Here is a 21,207-nt window from a genome sequence, read left to right as displayed (position 1 = left end):
TTTACCAAGGGTTGTGGTGGATTCTCCATCACTGACAAGTTTTAAATCAAGAGAGGATGTTTTTCCTAAAAACTATGCTCTAGGAATTATTTTGGGGAAGTTTTATGACCTGTACTATATAGGAGGTCAGACTAGATGATCACAGTGGTTCTTCCTGGCCTCAGAATCTATTAATATAAATGTGCATTTCCATAATAATTCCAGAAGGATTTATAAAGTAATTAAGATATGCAACACTAAGTATATTGAGAAGGTTACTCTCTGTATTACAACATACCTGTATTACAACATACAAAACATCATCATCTTTTTCACTTCCTGGAAATGTAAGTTTGGTGATTATTCCTAGGATAAAACAACATCTAGCTAACTCTTCAGTGGCTCTTTTAACGGCTGGGCTAACAGTATTTTAAAAACTTTTCTCAGTAGAGCTTGAAAATGCACAGAGAACTGACATTGTGTGGATAAACAGTAGGGATCTTTATTGGCTTTTCTAAGTAGGGAGTCTAATATAATAAAGGACGTGAGATTTACTAATTCCTAAATTTTAATTCCAACTCTGACACTTTATGATTTGTGCAAACCATAGATTTTAATTGCCGCCTTTCTTTCCTCATCTGTAAGGTGGGGATAACTAATTACTACCATACAAAGGTACTGCAAGGATTAGTAGCAATGATATGGAGATATGCATAGAAATAATTGCTACAACAATTATCACTGGCTTGATGTTTTTTTTTTTCTGAAGAGATTACACAACACAATTTAAAGAAAATATTTATTCTCTGGAAATTAGTTTCCATCCCATTCCAGAATAGATGACATACAAAACACAGCAGCCATTACGACACTATTACAGATAATACATTTATTCTTCAGTTCTTGGACCAGTCTCAGTGACTAGTGCAATACTGATTGAACATCAGGTAATAATTTGAATCGAAATCAGAGACTCACGAGTAATGAATTTTAAACGAATGTAATCACACTTCCATTTTATTACAGAAGTTGTGTTTAAGTTAAACAGTGCCATGGTTCAAACAATATGTATTACGCATGTAGAAAACACTGAAAGATTATTTATACTTTAGGTGAAATATTTTCACTGATAATCCAACAGCCATAAATTCAGGTAGTTTAACCACAGTTGAAAAGTAAACAATATTCAGTTTGAATTTTTTTTTCAAGCAAGCAGCTTTTTTCCTTACATTTTTAGTACCCTTTGCAGCAACTGTGCAAGCTATGGTCAAACCAGGAGAAGACTTTTTTGCAGTATTTCAGTGAAGATTAAAATAGAACATGTTATTCTCTTATATGGGCACACCCACCCAATACAAAAAACTCTCCCACCACTCCATTTTCATCTATTAATGTGGGAATCCAGTGGTGCATGAGACCTCTGCACTAGAATGAACAACAGTCTTAATGACACAATAAAAGATCAACTATGCAATCATCTTAAGATGACACTGAAAAAAATTATGTGGAAATACATGAATAACTGTAAACAGTAAATTCAGGACCAGCCTCAGACAGACAGCATAAGCACTTTGCTGAAATATCGTCCTTCCCACAAAGATAGGCCCTGATTCAGGAAAACATTTAAGAATGTATTTCACATTCAGCACTCTTAAGCAAATGGGATTTAAGCTGATGCTACAAATTAAGACCAACAAAATAATCAAAAGTGCACTGGGGAAAATAAAAGAAAAAATTACAAACTTGCTTTTAGATTTTACAATCGATCGAACAGAGTAAGTGCAAAGTGAGTGATAGAGGAAACCTTGCTACTGCTACATTCCAGCAGACTATTAAAAATAAAACATTATAAAAACCCATAAAATTGTAGCTTTTCTGTCCTTCCTTTCAGAAAATACAGATTACCAAGACACTTGTATTGAGATGGCAGCTTTCTCTTTCAGAATTAACTTCCTCCAGACTGATGTGTTCAGTGCTAACCACCATGAGACATAACTGTGACATAACGACGACAGTTATGACATCCATTCATATCAGGAAGAGGAACAAGCTAATCACAGAGGACACTGCTTCTGCTTTCATAGAAATATGGCAACAGGAAAAAAAATGAGAAAATATGCTTGTTAATTAAATAAGGACAATATTACACTTTATAAAGCTTGATGAAATATGGCAGTTTCCCTTCCCTCCTCAATATTAATGAATTTAGTGCTCCTGAAGGGTACTAGATTGGTAGAGCCTGAACCCTCTCTTTATCCTCAGAAGAGCTATAGCACAGATTGCAGCCTCAATCAATGTCTTGCTCCATCTTGATCTGGTGGGACCACCTCTAAGGGTGAAAGGATAATTTAGTCTCCATGCTCATTTCATTCCTGGCCATTCTGTGATAGGATGAATTAGTGCCAGTTTGATGGGTGGTTTTGTGATTGAGCCATCTGTTCACAAGGAAATTCATTTCACATGTGATTACTGCATAGCCATCAGATAACAACTTTGTCACTACCAAGCTTGTCACATCCAAAAGAGGAACCTAAAGATGAAAGTTTTACCTCACATTCCTGATCATATGAGCTAGCCAGTCCCCTAGATACACTTTCTTTAAATCAATTTCAACCTGTTTAGCGGAGAGAAGATACTGCAAGATTTGTCATCCGATTATCTCATGTTACTTATTCTTATATATTATTAGACAACCACAGTATGTATGTGCACTTTGGTCTCTTTTTACAAGATTTCGCCCATATTGAGAAAAGGGTTCTGGACATACAGAGCATAAGCAAACTGTACTTAACATTTAAATGGTCATTTTCAATTGAAGTACTCTGGTTAGAACACTAACAAAGTCTGCATTCAAAATGATGGGTGAAATCCTGGCCCCACTGAAGTCAATGACAAAACTCCCACTGGCTTTAAATTCCAGGGTTTCATACCAGGAATTTTCTACACTTAAAAACTCTGTTTAATCTTAAATTATGTCATATTACCAGCACATACATAATTGTCATTTAAAAATCAGCAGCTGTATATAAACACATTTCATCGTCTCTACACTGTACAAACTGTACACACACTTTAACAAACAAGCTATTTATGCCTGGAATAATCAGGTTTTTTGACCTGTTTGATCTGTCTCTTACAAATTCAGCTTTAGGTTTCTTCGTGGAGGGCTCTGTTTTTCTGCAGAACTGTATTTAGTTCCTGAATAACATTTGGTGGCAACTTATCAGATTCCAAATTAGATTTGTTTGTTTTGTTCTCATGTTTCTTCAGTGTCCTTGATTCTTTATAGGGACTTTGGTGTAAGTCAGCAATGTCAGCACCTGTGTCCTCAACACAGATCAAGCTTCGATGTTTTTTTACATGGTTTCTCACTTTCTCCTCCTTGTGGTCTAGGCACTGTGCCACGATATGTGCTCTTTCTTTTAAATTCTTTTTTTCTTCCACGATGTCATTTTCATCTTGTTCACTGAATGTCAGCTTTCCATCGTTAATATGCTGAATAAAGACAAGAAATCAGAAACAATGGTTCAAATTAACACAATATTCAATAATATTGAGATTGTGAGTTTTGCTCATTACTTTACGTAACAGCTTACAAGAAAAATCAATTTTGCTGAAGAGCTGGGGCAGCATAGCTAATAGTTCTGGCCACAGTAATGGTGTACGAAGCCATGGCCAGGCCCGACTCGGCATGCACACAGCCCCAAGGAGCGGAGCTGCCCCCACTGTGTCAACTAGGGACTGAGCGCATGGACAGGCACCATAGCAGCAGCAGTCTCTCAGGCACAGCCCCTCCCCGCATCCTGAGCTAGACCCCTCTTGGCACACAGCCCCTAGCTACCTCCTGTCCGCATCCTGAATTACACCCCTGCTGGCACCCTGAGTTACCCCCACCTCTGCACACAACCCCTAGCTACCCCCATCTGCCCCCTGCCCCCACACAACCCCGAGGTATCCCTGTCTGCATCCTGGGCTACCTTCTTGCACACAGACAGCCCCTAGCTACCCCCTGCCTGCACCCTCAGTTGGCTGAAAGGCTGAAAGGCTGAAAAGTGAAGATGAGATCAGGATGCGCCTCACTAATGTATGTCCCCAGCTGGAAAAACTGCAAGGAAAAGCAGGCACATCCATCCCATTAAGAAGACTCCTTGTCTGTAAGTTATTTTACATTTTATTACAATATTTGTTCCTTTTCTAATTAGTTGAGAATAGGATTGGGTCTTTACTTACACAGCAGAGAAACTCACATTTTACACTAAAAAAACTGAACACAATGTAACGTTCAAAATTGGACAACCATTTTGTTTTAAAATGAAATAAGCATTTTTAACAAAATTGTTAACATTGTTGTGTTGCTTTTTGTTCAGTTTTATACAAAATTGTGTTTTCCTGTTTGACCACAACACAATTCGCTCTCAACATTTTTTTTAAAGCTTTACGAAAACGGTTTCATTTCAAAGATCTTCAAGCATTTTTTTGAGTGCATATTGCTAGGGATTTCTATTATTACATTAAAATGAAAAGTAAACATGTACATTGTTTATTTACAATATCGCAGTTTATATGTATGTAATAATTAAATTTAATAATTTTCCTCAAGAAGTGTTAATAATGAGCTACAGAGCTTATCGCAAAAAGAAAAGGAGTACTTCTGGCACCTTAGAGACTAACAAATTTATTTGAGCATAAGCTTTCGTGGGCTACAGCTCACTTCATTGGATGCACGCTGTGGAAAATACAGTGGGGAGATTTATATACACAGAGAACATGAAACAATGGGTGTTACCATACACACTGTAACCAGAGTGATCATTTAAGGTGAGCTATTACCAGCAGGAGAGCAGGGGTGTGTGTGTGTGTGTGTGTGTGAAATAAAACCTTTTGTAGTGATAATCAAGGTGAGCCATTTCCAGCAGTTGACAAGAGCCTATGGTAGTTACACACATGGGCCTCGGGGGAAAAAATTTCAGAACCCCGGCGTAGGGGATTTGAGCATGCCACTGTCAACAGTACACAACTTGTTTGTCTGGTTGGTGCAGTCAAGTGGACAGCACTCTTGGAAAAAAAAAATGTATTCCAGTCCCCTAACTGGGCAAAAGGGAAGGAAAAGGAACAAAATACATAGTAAGGAAGTGAACTCCCATCTCCAAAGCTCAAGCATTCTTTATCTACTAAAGTAGTCTCTACTCAACTTCTTAAATTTCAGCTGAATCAACATTCACACAGTATTTAAAAGAATAATAATATTTTGTCATTGCATTTGGGCAAAATAAACTAATGACATTTTAAAATAGATTTTTTTCCTAAGAAAGAATTGAGAGTTAAGGTTGCTGATACTATAGTTCCCATTCATTATGAGTGAAATTCACCCAGAAGCAACTTCGCTGTGGATGCTAATGGAATTATGGCGTTCTGATACCTGGGGGAACGTCAGCCTTAGAATGACCAAGCATGGGCACTTCATACCCTTGCATGTGCTAAAACTGGCTTATATATATAGGCCAGATCCTTTTCTGGTGTAAGCTGTCATTTCTCTACTGACTTCTACAGAGCTACGACAATTTACACCAGCTAAGGCTCTACCCCTGGCTCTCTGTAGGCCAGCACAGAAATAGGGAGTGATAGCACGGTTAGTGGCTGTAATGTGTTTACGTGTTGACAGTGGCCAAGAATCACTACACAAGTGTGCAAGGGAGTTCAGAAGCTGCCCCAAAACCTCACTGTTGCAGTAGTTCTATCCTGTCTAATAGCGGTGGATGGTCTCATTTTCCATGTATATTAAGAATATAAAGTCTGAACAGTAATTCTGCAAACCTCTACAAACAAAATAGAGTTCAATTAATAAGTATGATGACCCTGAATAAAAAAAATCTTCATAAATACATACAAAATAACTTTTTGGTGTATTCCCTGGGGCTCTTTAAATGAGGAGTTCGATTTTGATCAGAAGATGCAGTAACATGGCTGGAGGGCTTTCTAAATGTCAGCAAGCCATGGTATTAAATTACTGCCTTGAAATTCAATCTGGAAGAATGCATTTTATTTACAACCCCTAGTAAAACCATGTTTCAATTTTGCATCTTCTAAGAAGCAAAATAGTGATTACATTTCTTAAAACACAATATAGCTCCTTGCTAAATTGGGTACAGTGAGCTCTCTTTGTCCTTGTTCTTTCCCAAAGTTGCTCTGACATGAAATTGGAAAAGGCCTAAAACAATAATCACTTTTGAAAAGTATCTTCTGTTTCGAAATACACTACCAGATCCATATATATTCCTTCTACTTAAAGTGGGGCATATCACTCACACAGAGAACTTTTTCAGTGGCACTGGTATAGGCTCAGCACATGTATAATTTATCATTTGCATGTTGTATAAAACCCAGGAAATTGATGAAGCCAGCTGTACAAGGTAAAGAAGGACATAAGACTATACAGAAGATACAGAGCTAAGCAATTTCCCATACTAGTAATGTGCTTCAAACACTAGTCTAAGGTGACCTGTGTTCAGAATTACCATATTGTTCTCCCAGTGATTTCCATATCAAAATGTAACTGTTTTACAATAAAATGATATTTTCCTCTAACTGCCAGCTCTGCAAAAACAATATGGGTATAATAATGATAATCTGGAAGTCAAACTAGGATCCTTTTTCCTTCTGCATATAACCAGTAACAAAGATTGGTCAGACCAAATTATGTCCTCAGTTACATCTGTGCAACACCATTTCTGTCAATGGGATTGCAGAGGTGTAAAATTTAATTTAGTAATAATTCTGATGATGATGTACAAGAATGGACAAATCTATCTTACATGCTGTCTTTTACCTGTGTTGGCTTTTCAAAGCTAACAAGATGAAAAAAAGCAATAACCCCCGTTATCTCCCCCGACCTCACTTTAATCAGCCAAGTAAGTAGACACAATTCAGAATACATACAGAGAGCAGATCCTTTGAGGAAGGTGGTACAATTTTTACCATTTATGTGATACCGAGTACACTAAATATTAAGAGTGAAATTCAGGCTCTGCTGAAGTTGATGGGAGTTTTGCTGTCAACTAAAATGGAGACAGGATTTTCACCTATTTTTTCCCTTTCATTCCCACAGCAGTCATCCCCGACACAGCTGTCCAGATCCTGTTCCGATGCTGATATCATAGCTATTTTGCAACAGTGCTGGAACATGAAGCTGGTTAATAATTGCTTAATTACTCTAAGTGGGATATTTTTATTTTAGTCATTTGATGTAGTGTAATAAACTTCTAAAAACATTATTATAAGTTAGTGCTTTCAGCACATACTGCTAAAGATGTTGCACATTGGTTAATTCTATTTACCCATTACCTTTCATATTTTTAATTTAAACTTTACTGGTAAATGTTTTTCATACATTTATATTTTGTGCTACATATTTTATTTGTCCATGTGCAGCAAAATTCCTTCAAATACGAATCAGTGCAGAAAAGTATGTCCTGAACTTTGTTGGTATCATTTTCCTCATATAGCCTTTTTTTTTTTAAATTGATCTATGGGTTTCTTAGCAAATCAGCTTTCTGCTACCTTTATACTACTATTATATTAATTTTTTTTTCAATTGCTTCAGTATCAGGAAGCCTGCCAAACTATCAATGGGGCCACTGGACAATCAAGGTGCTAAAGGAAAACTCAAGGAAGACAAGGCTGCTGTAGAGGAGCTAAATGAATTCTTTCCATAGGTCTTCACTGCAAAGGACGTGAGGGATATTTTCACCGGAGCCATTCTTTTTAGGTGGCAAATCTGAGGAACTATTCCAGACTGGAGTGTCAATAGAGGAGGTTTTTGAATAAATAGATAAATTAAAACATTCATAAGTCACCAGGACCAGATGGCATTACTCAAGAAGTTCTGAAGGAACTCAGACACGAAACTTTAGAACTACTAACTGGGTTATCTAACCTATCATTTAAATCAGCCTCTGTACCAGATGATGAAGATAGCTAATGTAAAGTCGATTTTTTAAAAAGGCTCCAGAGGTGATCCTGGCAATCATAGGTCAGTAAGTCTAGCTTCAGTATCAGGCAAATTGGTTGGAACTATAGTAAAGAACAGAATTATCAGACACATAGATGAACACGATATGTTGGGGAGGAGTCAACATGGCTTTTGCAAAGGGAAATCATGCCTCACCAATTTATTAGAATTCTTTGAGGGTCTCAACAAGCATGTGAATATAGTGTACTTGGACTTTCAGAAAGCCTTTGAGAAGATCCTACACCAAAGGCTCAAAGTAAGCAGCCATGGGATAAGAGGCAAGATTCTCTCATGGTTCACTAACTGGTTAAAAGATGGAAAACAAAGGATAGGAATGGTCTGTTTTCAGAAGGGGGGGCGAAAGGGAAGGGTAAATAGCAGGGTGCCTCAACAATTTGCACTGTTCAACATATTCATAAATGATCTAGAAAGGGGGTAAACAATGAGATGGGAAAGTTTGTAGCTATTCTTTATACAGATCTGAGGACATTACCATCGTGTGTTTAACAGTCTATTGTATCAAAAGGAATGAAAATGCATGCCACAACTGAAATGGTTACCTTCATAAGTTTGGAATCAAATCCTTTGTTGGTTAAACTGAAATGTTATTTTTCCTCCTCCTCCTTTTGAACTATCTCAGTTGCATACTTTAAGACGACTAATTTAGATTCCAACAATATATGCAAAAAATGCTAGTTTACCCTTTCCAATGCTTAGTTTTATTCTAATTTTCTTAAGGTATTCAAACAGGACCTGTGTAGCTCTATTTTTATATATCAAGTTCGATTCTTTTTTATGGCAGAGTTAGTTATTAACATTAAGGTTTCACATCACTATGAGCACTAATTATAATCCTTTTTCTGATATGACTGCCACATGTTTGTCATGACATAATGGAGTTCTTGCCAACAGGGCACAACAAAATCAAGGTGGTCCTGGTAATGTTTAGATTCAAAATTATGTAGTTCAAGAAAGAAAGGTAAAATCTTTACTTCCAAAAAATGCTCAATCTCCAGCTAGCTTAAAGATAGTATAATAAACATTACATTGTACTTGTGACATCAAGCAAAAGGAAAGTATGAAAACAAGATTATGGGGTTCCTTCAATTGCATGGTAAGTTTCTCTTTTTTACAGGAAAAAATATTTTAAATGGTAGGAATAAAAGGGGTTATTGAATAACTATAGAACAAGGTAAATTTAAAGGAGGTCTTTGAATGAGTAAAGGAGATTGAATAAAAAAAAATAGAGTTAACAGAACTCAGTGTCCATTTAGGAAGCAATGTCAGAATTGCCTGAAGAGACTGACTAACTGTATCACACATGCATCTGCCTCAGGGAGGCAGTATGGCTTAGTGGATAAAGCATTAAACTCTGACTTTGGAGACCTGGGGTCTATTCTTAGTTCTGTGAGTGGGTTGCCTTGAACAAGTCACTTCACCTCCTTGTACTTCAGTTTCTTGATCTGTAAAATGGGGAAAAGGATGCTTACCCGCTTGTTAAGTGCTTTGAGGCCTACTGATGAAAAACATACAACAGTTAGTTGTTATTACTATTATGTAGGGTCAATGGTAGCAACTGTTCTGTTCCACACTCAAAATGTTCCCCATTCCTATGTTCCACCTCAGTGCTCCTTTTTTGGGTGCTAATGGTTCATCCGATAAATCACTTATGTTAAGACTGAGAAACACCATTCATCTGAGAAGTCTAGTGGCACTTGAGTAAGTCACTGCAAACAGCTGTTACCATTGCTCCAGACTTCTTATTCTGTAAGCCTTGTGGCAAATTGCTGGCACTACTTTGATGGGTCTCGCGCTCTCTCTTCTTGGGGACGGTTCAGGGCACCATTTCTCACCCCTGGACTGGGGTATTAACTGCTCTACTAGTGTTCTACAGGAGGGAAGTGGAGAGGGAGGTACCTGGGCCCACCCTCTACTCCGGGTCCCAGCCCAGGGATAGCAGTAAACTGCTTGAACTAGCAGTTCCTTCCCCTGGACTACTTCTCTCCCCTGCCCTTCAGCTTGTGGGGCTTCCTGCCCTCCCTCTGCACAAACCAGGTGTCCCTTTACCTAGGGTCTTGGTCTTCTTAGCCCACCACAGCACTTCTCCAAACTCTCCTCTGCTTCCCTCCAAACTGCTCTCTGCTCCAACACCAATCCACTCTGCTTCAACTCCTCCAAACTGCTCTCTACTCCAACACCAATTGACTCTGCTTCAACTCCTTTCCTTGTCTGACTGAAGCAGGGGAGTTTTATCAGGTGACTGGCTTCAGGTGCTTTAACTGGCTTCCTGTGCTTTAATTAATCTATAGCATACTTTCTTCCCTCTGCAGGGAATAAGACTTCTAACACTCTCCTACTGCCTTCTGACCATGCTGTATCACAACCTAATAATGTTATAATTGAAATGTACAGCATTTAGTTCCATCTTAACTTAATTTTCAAATGCAGCTCTTTGCTACTAATATTTTAGGATAGATACCTAAAAGTGCAAGGCTGCTTTGGAGACAGGAAAATATATGGTACAGTACACACACAAAGCTATATCATCAAGGACTTTATTTAAAAAAAATCCTTATTAATTTGTAGTAACATTCATGGTAAAAATCCCATTTAATTCTAATGGGTGGCTCTTACTAAACAAATCCAGTGTTAATTTACCAACTTGCCACAGGGCTAGCTCATAATGCATTTAATTACATTGTCGTAACTATTCCTTTAATGGCAAAGCAATACAAAGGACACTAACATTAGAAACATCTACATCTCACATTTATCCAACTCCAGAGAGAGTATTGCTCCTGGACTATCTAAAAAGGACAACAAAATATAGCATTGTAATTAAAGTTCAACACAAACTTTAACCACCAGCTTACCTCTGCATTTCCTCTGGTTTTAGAAGTATTTTTCTCCTGCTGAATGGGAATTAAAGGTAAGCCTCCAATCTTTGGATTTTTAGTGATAGACTGTTTTCTTGCTTTTCCAGCTGGTGGCCATATATCACTGTGCTGTTGAAACAAAAATTCCTTACTCTTGGCATTCCTTACTCTATACACTGCTTTTTATGTACAAAATTGCCTTAGTAAGCCTATATACTATGTTGTACTATCGCTCCACATAAAACAATGACTTTTTTTTTTTTAAGATAACAGGAGCATGTTTTTTTTATAATTATGTTGATGCTTCTACAAATGCATCAGAAGTATTGCTGGAGGACTGCAAGATGCTAAGTGAACAGAGCTTTAAGGTCTTAGTATACTATGTTCCAGAGGTGTTCCCTCCACACTATATATCAAAACATATCTATTGGCAATAGAACAAAAAATCAACATTTAGGAAAACAAATGTGTCTATTTTGCTTTCTAGCTCCAAAATTCTACATAAATTGTATATATAAATACAATTATCTGACCCAATATGAAAGTAAATGTTTAAATGTAAGGGAACATTTATACCCCTAATTTATTACTATAAGTTATAACTATACTATAACTATTACTATAAGTTGTCATAACAGTTATGGTTCAGACTTCCAAGGAACTTCAGGGGATTTAGTCATACATCTTCCCCGCCCATCCCAAAGGATTAAATGTACTCAGTAGAAAATCTTTAAAAATCTTAACCTACAACATGTAATCTCCTCATGGCTGAAACATAAAACAGGTATCAGAGGGGAGCTGTGTTAGTCTGGATCTGTAAAAGCGGCAAAGAGTCCTGTGGCACCTTATAGACTAACAGACGTATTGGAGTATTAGCTTTCGCGGGTGAATACCCACTTACATTGGTGGACGTGCAGGTGAATGAACCAGTGATGGTGTGGCTGATCTGGTTAGGTCCTGCGATGGTGTCGCTGGTGTAGATATGTGGGACATATCTGGGACATATCTACACCAGCGACACCATCACAGGACCTAACCAGATCAGCCACACCATCACCGGTTCATTCACCTGCATGTCCACCAATGTAATATACACCATCATGTGCCAGCAATGCCCCTCTGCTATGTACATCGGCCAAACTGGACAGTCCCTACGTAAAAGGATAAATGGACACAAATCAGATATTAGGAATGGCAATATACAAAGACCTGTAGGAGAACACTTCAACCTCCCTGGACACACAATAGCAGATTTAAAGGTAGCCATCGTGCAGCAAAAAAAACTTCAGGACCAGACTTCAAAGAGAAACTGCTGAGCTTCAGTTCATCCTCAAATTTGACACCATCAGCTCAGGATTAAACAAAGACTGTGACTGGCTAGCCAACTACAAAAGCAGTTTCTCCTCCTTTGGTGTTCACACCTCAACTGCTAGAAGAGGGCCTCATCCTCCCTGATTGCACTAACCTCATTATCCCTAGCCTGATTCTTGCTTGCATATTTATACCTGCCTCTGGAAATTTCCACTACATGCATCCGATGAAGTGGGTATTCACCCACGAAAGCTTATGCTCCAACACGTCTGTTAGTCTATAAGGTGCCACTGAACTCTTTGCCGATAAAACAGGTAGACAGCAAGTAGAAACACCATTTCTTTGGGTGAAGGGATTAATTACATTTTAGTATAAAGAATTATGGGTGGAATTCACTAGGGAGACTTAGGCATTGCAATAAGTAAGCTGTAGCTCACGAAAGCTTATGCTCAAATAAATTGGTTAGTCTCTAAGGTGCCACAAGTACTCCTTTTCTTTTTGCGAACACTCACCTGGTTTCAGATGAAGCTTTTCTACTGTGTGGAAATAATCATTGAGGCAGGAGGACTTGAACTTGGGTCTCATGCCTCCCAGGTGTGTACCCTAACAATTGGGCTATAGAGTCACACTAACTTCCTTGGTGTCCAATGAATATTTAATTATTTAAACAAAGTGAGACAGTTTTAACATAGGAGATTGAGGGAGACCCACCCCAACGTGGCCAATAGCCCAGTGGTTAGGGACCACACCTAAGAGGTGGGAAACCCCATTTAAAATCCCTTTGTCAAATCAGCTCAACAGAGTTTTCAGTCCAGGTCTCCCACACCCTGAATGCTCTAAGCATTGGGCTAAAGGACAAACCACTCTTCCTCCTGCTTAGTGTGGGTTTAGGCATGCTTTGCACAGTCTACTGGAATGGGCCCCAAAAGTAAGATAGGTGTGGGGGGAAATGCCTATGTTGTGAATTCGGTTGAGAGTTAGGCACTGGGCAGTGGCAGGAGTTAGATGGCTGTGCGCATGCCCAGCTGGTGACTTTAAGGTGGTCAGGTGGAGCCTGAATGTGGGACTTCAGATCTTAAGTCCCCCTTGTGAATCCCACCCCGTGTGTCTGTAACAGTTTTAACTGAACAGTAAATAATAAATTATGAATATTTGCAACTCATTAGGCAAAATTAAAATTTACTTATTCATAGTTCTGACTCATCTAGGTGGCTCTTGTCAACAGAAATATATCAAAACATCTTTGTCTTTTCAGAAGAGAACATATAATATATCCAGTCTACCTTGTAAATATTATTCAAGAGCGAAGAGTCTGTAGATTGGTCTTGCAAAGCACAAAATGCAGGCATAAGAGAAAGAGTACGTGTTTGCTGCCATAAGTACATGGCCTCTAAATTCAGACAAGATATGTTTATCACCCAGGCTTATAACTTGGAGATCATCTTTCACTCTTCCTTCTCAGCATGCCCAAATATTGCAGTTTCTTCCTCCACAGCATATTATAATTAAAGAACTGTAACCATTCCTCAGTTACGCCATTAGTCCCTGATGGATTCAACGAGGTGGAAAGTCTCTGGGAAGGTTGAGCTCAGAGAAACAGGCAGTGTTTGCATTGCATTTATCCGATGGATGCAGAATGTTATTTCAAAGCAACTGAAGAGAGAATTTCTGATGCTCAACTTACAATGATTTCTGAAATTCTTCAAGAGTTTTCTAAACTTTTAAAAATTCTCCATGGAATATACTGCAAGAATTCTGCATGTATTTGTTTAGTTTAAAAGGGTCACATATTCAACTGGCTTTCATAAAGAGGTTTTGCACTCCAAATAACAAATTTTCTTTCTAAGCAAAGAAACAAGGTTCCCTTATTTGCAGTATTAAGCAGAATTACTGCCTACGTACTTGAAGGTATATCTTCATCAGGGTGCTAATTTTGGCTTTACTTGTCAGCCCCATGATGTGCTCAGAGGAATACATGCACACAGAAATTAGAATTGGAAAAGATCTTTTTTCCTCATCTTCCCATCAATACCTTATTTCCTAGATAACTATGTTAAGTGTCTTTTGTCCAGACTAGTTTTATTAAATTCAAGACTGGACTTGAGCCATATCCCATGGGATGACCATGCCACACGCTTAAGGAAAACTATGATCCTATTTTAGGCTTTTTTTTTTTTTTTTTTTTACTGTTTACCAATCAAAATACAAAATTAATAATTTCCATACTAACCCAAACTTCTCCAATTGAAGCCAGAAAACTAGAATAATTAGGTTATAGTGGGATAAACTTTACAACACTATGGTACCTACCTCATCAGAGGAGGGAAAAAGAAAAGGATTAATAAGTAATATCTTCCCTGAATACCACACTGTTCAGCTAAAGAGCAAAAGTTTCTACGGAGTAAGAGAAAATGGGTCTATCACCAAGTTAGGCTTCTTCCTCTTCTAACGGCAAAGACTCTACCTTTGGATAATTTAATGCAAATATCTTGACACCTATATGCCTTCTTTACATTCATCTTGAAGTTCAAATCTAGGTTCATCACACTATTCAAACAAATGAACCCTACTGTCTAAAAATCTATCCACAGAAATGTGTTCAGATATCATGCCAATGCATCTTGTATAAGAACAGAAAGCATAATAATTTTAAACATGGTCATCATTGAAATGCTGATTCAGGATAACAAATCCAGCTTACATACTTACAATGTTTTTTCTAATATATAGTGGTGATGAGGATTAACTTCATACCAGAGACAAACACTTGCATGTACAAAGCATTCTGAGATTTTATGATAATCTTTTGGAACATGAGTTATTACATCTTCAAGTACTGATTTTACTGCAAATAATATTTTACCATGGAAAAATAGATCAGTGGTGTCTCATTACCACGTAATGGCACAAATAATTCATGGTGTTGCTACATCTGCTAAAGATCAGAATGCTGAATAAAATTCTTCCCTTAATACAGCCTGTTAATATTGTTAATTTATATACTGCATATCATGAGTAAGGCTGCGATTTAGTCGTGGCGGTCATGGAATCTGTGACTTCCAAGGCTGTGAGCGGGCAGCGGGGGGGACACCTGGAGCTCCCAGCAGCCGCGAGCAGTAGGGGGAGCCCCCGCAGCTCCCAGACACTGCAGGAGGCAGGGGGGACCCCTCAACTTGGAACTGCCAGCAGAGAGGGGACCCTGGAGCTACGAGCCCCCATGGGTGGTGGGGGCCCCTGAAACTCCCAGCCTCCCCGCAGCTGACCAGGCTCCCCACTTTGCCATGGATATTTTTAGTAAAAGTCAGGGACAGGTCACAGGCTTCTGTGATTTTTCATTATTTGCCCTATCCGTGACTTTTACTAAAAATATCCGTGACAAAATCTTAGCCTCAATCATGAGTAATGAGATGACAGTTTTCAAAAAAAATAAAATAAAATAAAAAATTGAGGAATATGCTGAAGTTGGGGGGAAAAATGTAGCACCATGCATTCTTCCATTTAAACAATCCCCAAAAGATATGAACTGCTTCTGTAAGTCTTCATTCCAGATTGATTTAATGAATATGTTTCACTCCATACTTGCTGGTCAGAGTTGTAACATTATCTTTCTTGTGATCTTGCATCAATAGGACTTGAACAGAGTTACTAAGCTTTGGATAAGTTGTTTTTAAGCAACCTATGTCAATAACCTGTGAACCTATTCATTGAGACCCTGCCCTTGTTATCCCCATAAGATGTATTTCCAATTTGGTAGCTGTTTCCATGGAAACCACAAGTGTTACTTCGCCTGGAGGAGCTGAATAAGACAAGGTTTTGAAAAGTCTGTTGCTTCCGAGATGTGCATTACACATCCCACTTCCACTATTTACAAAGGTCAAAGACACACTCTCCCTCAAAGTATATGATTATATAGTATGTATTGCAATAATCATGTGTCCATTCTGTATTATATACTCAGAACACAAGCAGGATAATCATATATACTAATTTTTACGACAGAAGGTACATTAACAATGAAATAATTTTTTTAATAGAATGACAGCCTGCGAGGGCTGCTAACTATTACATTCTCAACCTTAATATTGCTATAAGTGCACACGACACAGTAAATTCTAAACAATTTATGGCTCCCGCTGCAATCGTACCTCCTTGAATATACCGCATTGTATTGTTTGATATTGCTGTATAATGACTTCCATATGAAGAAAAAGGAAGCCAAATTTAACAGCGTCATCTACTTCCACATTTGTCACATGTTTATTTTCTCATCTTCTCCCCAGGGGAGCAGTGGAATGTTTTGGTTTGGAATTTATATACACACACACATTGCCATATGTTTATGTTAGAGAAGGAAAGGTCAAAGAAACGTGCCTTGCATTTAGAGGGAAAGGTGGTGAGGTTTGTGATGGTCCTTACTTCCTGTGAGAGTTCATTCTTCATTCTTGGGTGAGCTCCTGAGAAAGCTCTGCACAGACAAGCTTTACCCTTGTTATAAAGAGTCCCAAAGACCATCTTCAGGTTAAAAAAATAATCACCTTTGATCAAATAGAGTGAACATTGTGAAAATCTCCTCTCCTCCTGTTCAGCCATGGTGTAGGTAGTGACAGGGTGTTTGTCAGTAGTGGCAGGGGATGGGCCATCTCATGTGGGGTTGGGGCAGTAGGAAATACCTACCCTAAATCCCACTTAGTGGTGTAAGGACATAACCAGGTATGAAAATATCCCAGATGTAGGTGGCCATTTCTGTACCTACTTCCTGTCCACATCCCATTTATCCCTTGGCTATGCACGGGTTTGCTGCTGCTGCTTTTCAGTGCTTTATGTTCAGTTGGTGCCCTTTTTACAAAAGTCAGGAAGGGTTTTTTCTGCCCCTCCAGCTGATGAGCAGAGTGAGAGTTTTTAGCCTCTCTTCACCCAAAGAAACTTGGGAAAATTAGCTAGAGAGAGAGTTTATTTTGTCCAATTTTATTTTGCTTATTACAACTGCATGGCAGGTTTCCAGTGTGGGACCAGTAGTGTCCAGAGCTGCCATTGCAATACAGAGTGGGAGATGGGCTACATTTGGCTGGTGGAATTGCTGTGCAAGCTAAGGGAGGGGAAGAGCAAGCTTCTGTATCTTACACAGAAAGAGGCACCTCATCATCTTTCACATAAGGAAAGGGGAGAGGAGGATTTGGCAGGTTGGGTGCCAGATTTCTGGGATGGTTCCACGTAAGGTGTCTCTTAAGCATTTCGCATGGCCTCCATGGCCACATCTTGGTGAAATGCACTGGACGTAAGCCACTGGGTAGTTTTACTTAAAGTGGTATAGGGGAAAATGCACTTGAAATCCTCTCCTGGTTGCGCTGCAACCATGTTATGCAAATTATAGAGGTCTTAGCTGTAATCATGGATGTGGTGTGATGCTAACTGTGATGCTTATGTGACTGCTGCATCTGTTTCAATACTTTCTTGAAAAAGAAAATGTGCATTTTGCTCTAACTAGCATTACAACAGCCCCCAGCAAAACAGGCAGCATGTTCTCCCTCTATATGCATCCGATGAAGTGAGCTGTAGCTCACGAAAGCTTATGCTCAAATCAATTGGTTAGTCTCTAAGGTATCACAAGTACTCCTTTTCTTTTTGCGAATACAGACTAACACGGCTGCTACTCTGAAACCTATATGGTGACAGTGCACCAGACTGGAAGCCAGGAGGTCTCAAGTTCTATACCCATCAGTTAACTGGGGTTATAAAGATATTTAGCATTGGTGAAACCTGAAAACAGACAGAATTTAAAACACTGGCTGCCACAGGCAGACAAGACGCTGCAGTCACACTCAATACAAGGATGACATTTGCAAACACCTCACCTCTGGCATCTAAAATATCACTTTTCTCTTAGCCCTGTTGAATTTTTAATATTTCCCTACAAGTAAGTATTATCCCATTTTGGTACGCAGGGGCAAGACATGTCTAAGTGACTTAGCGTCCTTTGGACTTACAGTCCTAAGTGCCTATATCTCTTGAGCATGCGACTTAGGCGCTTTTGAAGATTTTACATTAGGAGAATAAAGCTGAGAAAGGCTAAGGACAACATTTTCAAATCTGCTTACTTAAAGTTTTCTATTTCTGAAAAATAGCTAAATTTTCAGAAGTGCTGAACACATGCTACTCCCAATACTCGGCTCCTCTGGAGATCAAAAACACATAGCTGCCTAAATATGGATACAGGCACCCAAATTTAAATGTTGTCTGATATTTCCGAGCTTCAGTGACCTAATCTGTAAAATGTAATACTTCCCTATGAAGGAATCACACAGTCAACGTTTGTCAACTGTTACCTGCAGTGACTTCGCCAAGAAGCATCCTGAATCCTCATGGAAAAAAGTAGAAGCAACTCTGACGCAAATATATCACCATTTTCAAAATTCCCATTACATGGTCGTGTGTACAGCTCTCCACTCTGGGTGAAATGTTCCCGCATCTTTTAATCCCTCTCACCACTACCCAAGCACATTAAAATCCTTTTGTATGGATGTATTCTTGAGCTACCACTCAAAACCATACCCCTCCTTCCCTACAACTTAGTAGCAGGTATCTCTCTATTTGACTTAAGAAATGGGTGAAATCCTGGCCCCACTGAAGCCACTGGGGCCAGGATTTCACCCAATATGTTTACTGGTGACAGGCAAGTGGGTTGCCTCTTTTTGTCCAGATTCTCTGTAACACAAAAGAAAACCCAGGAGAACTCTATGAACTCCTCCAAAAAAACCTACAGCTCAAATGTGAACCAGTTATTACCTATCACTTGTAAGCACTTGAGCTATAGCCCATACATGGGCTAAGTCCACATCTTCTTGCAGTTGTATACCTCAAGCATTTCAGTACCTTACTGGCTTCACAGCATTGTTCTTTTTGCTACAATATATGGTGCATTCAGAACATCCATACATATATTTGTTTAATTGTTTTTCAGATAAGTACAAATTACTGGTGAAACTCAGTGATTCACCGCTAAATATGAAAATGTAGAGAATTTTTAAAAATAGTTATTTCCTCTGAACAAAGCATTACCTGTGCATTGAAAATACTGGTCATCCACTCCATCTGTGTATCCTGTCCATCACAACACATGTGCCTACAATACAATATGTGGTATCATTAAAATAAACAACAGCTTAATGAAGTATCTAACTGTAGTTGTCACATACCACAGAAGCAGTTCTTGTTTTGACATTCAAAACCTGCTTGGATTTCTCTTAATTATTTAATGTTGTTAGTATTTTATTATTTATATTTTACACATAAGAACTTTTAAAATATATATTAAATATATATTATGAAAAGACTGAGGGCAATGTATATAGGATCCAATTCAGGAATCTGTCCTTATTCTACAAAAACTGATGCACCTGTTTAACTTTAAGCATGTGCTTAGTTCCTTGGATTTCAAATCACAGTTTTAAGCCTGTGCTTTGGGGCTTCGCTGAACGGGGATCTTAGCAAGGATACAAAACTGACAGCTTAAACTAAAAGTTATTGCAACAAATCAACTAATATTTTTTGGTAAAGGGTAAAAATGAAACAAAAACAAGAAACACACACACATTAGGTTTCAAGCACACTATTTAAAAAATTTTGACATTGAACAGGCAAAAACACATCTGTTGGTGTTGATTACTTACCAGTGTTGCTTTTCAGAATATACTGTAAGACCCCAGCTGAAAAAAATAAAACTCCACATTAAAAATAAATATTTATTTATTTACCAGAAACCAAAGCCATAACTTTGAATGCTAGCTTCAGGGTGCTTGCTGAATATTCCATAGGGAAGTTAATTTTACATAGAGATTACACCTCAAAAGCTATTGCAAGAAGTTTAATGTATGGTTCTAATCTGAAAAGCATTCTCATTTAAAATGGCCTTATGGGGTTCCATGTTTACTGTCTCAAAGCTTTTGATATCAACTATGCTCTATTTACAAGTTGTGACAGGACCTTTTTATCTGAGTAGCATGTCTGCCGACTCAGTCAAGCTAGGCTCCTTTCACCTCACGAATCATCAAAACAGCAACAAAGTTCAATAGATCGAATTATGCTCTCAGTTATCTCTGTGCTACCCCATACATTTTACAGTTTCAGTAACGCCTATGCAACCTCATGGAGTTATACATGTGTAATTCGTTGGAACTTATTAGGAATTCTTTGATGACATACAAAATGGAATAGCATCCAGCTCATTCAGCCTTAGCTGTGTAAGTTCTGCAAGGCTGCCGAGAGTTTAAAATAAGCATTTTTGTCACTAAAGTAAGAAAAACTATGACTGAATACACACAAGGAACACAGCTGAGACAATAGACATTTTTACATGTTCACTTTCAAGAGGAACACTGATATTTAGTCCTCTACAAACACAAATTAATGACTGAGATCCTTTGATGAAGGTGCTAGTATTCCTACTAGCAGTGATAGGGACATGGATTTGAAGCAGGTAGGGCAAGTAGTGAGGGCAGCCAAGTGAAGACTTGGTTTCTAAAATGAAGTCAGACAATAAAATCTAAAATATGGCTCTGCCCCATTTCCAGTGGTGAGAGAAACAAGATTGATCAGCTGAGAGTTTGTAAGGGACTGGAAGGCTGGGGTAAGAAGAATGAATCACAGAGTGGAGAAAAAAAAAAGGAAGGAGTTATGGGACCAGACAATAAGATGGCAGAACGAGCAAAACAGAAGGAAAGACAAAGTCAGCGAGAGCAAGCGAGTGCATGCATACACTGACACACACAATATGGCAGAAAAGTTGAAAGGACAACCATAGGGCTCTTTGAAAATGAGCAACTCTGCAGTGAGAGACCTTGGTTTGATGCCAGCTTCTCTCAACTCTGAGGCCTGGGTGTGCCCTAAGGGACAGCGCGCTCTGCCTCTGAAGACAGGAGACCTACTAGTCTGCAGCAACTAACCTGACTCAGTAAGAAGTGCCACTGAATGGCTCACATAGAAAGAAAAAAGTCACAGCAATATGGAACCTGGAGAAGGAAAATCCTCCAGTGTGGA

The 21,207-nt window shown here is 38.6% G+C and overlaps 1 protein-coding gene across 1 annotated transcript in view; it reads right to left on the bottom strand.

Moving 5' to 3' along the window:
* Positions 1-790: 790 nt before the first annotated feature.
* The window catches only part of ARAP2 (ArfGAP with RhoGAP domain, ankyrin repeat and PH domain 2), a 196,585-nt gene continuing 176,168 nt past the window's right edge, over positions 791-21,207 (bottom strand). Inside the window, exons 30-33 of the mRNA XM_073342319.1 lie at positions 19,842-19,877; positions 19,231-19,294; positions 10,861-10,992; positions 791-3,474 (exon numbers count right to left, since the gene is read on the bottom strand). Coding sequence (XP_073198420.1) covers positions 3,127-3,474; positions 10,861-10,992; positions 19,231-19,294; positions 19,842-19,877 — 580 coding nt within the window. The 3' untranslated portion in view covers positions 791-3,126. The remainder of the gene's footprint in view (positions 3,475-10,860; positions 10,993-19,230; positions 19,295-19,841; positions 19,878-21,207) is intronic.

This window comes from Lepidochelys kempii, chromosome 4, assembly GCF_965140285.1.
Source record: "Lepidochelys kempii isolate rLepKem1 chromosome 4, rLepKem1.hap1, whole genome shotgun sequence".
In the NCBI taxonomy this organism is placed as follows: domain Eukaryota; kingdom Metazoa; phylum Chordata; order Testudines; family Cheloniidae; genus Lepidochelys; species Lepidochelys kempii.
The sequence above is the reverse complement of the archived record's forward strand: the minus strand, read 5'-3'. Positions and strand labels throughout refer to the sequence as shown.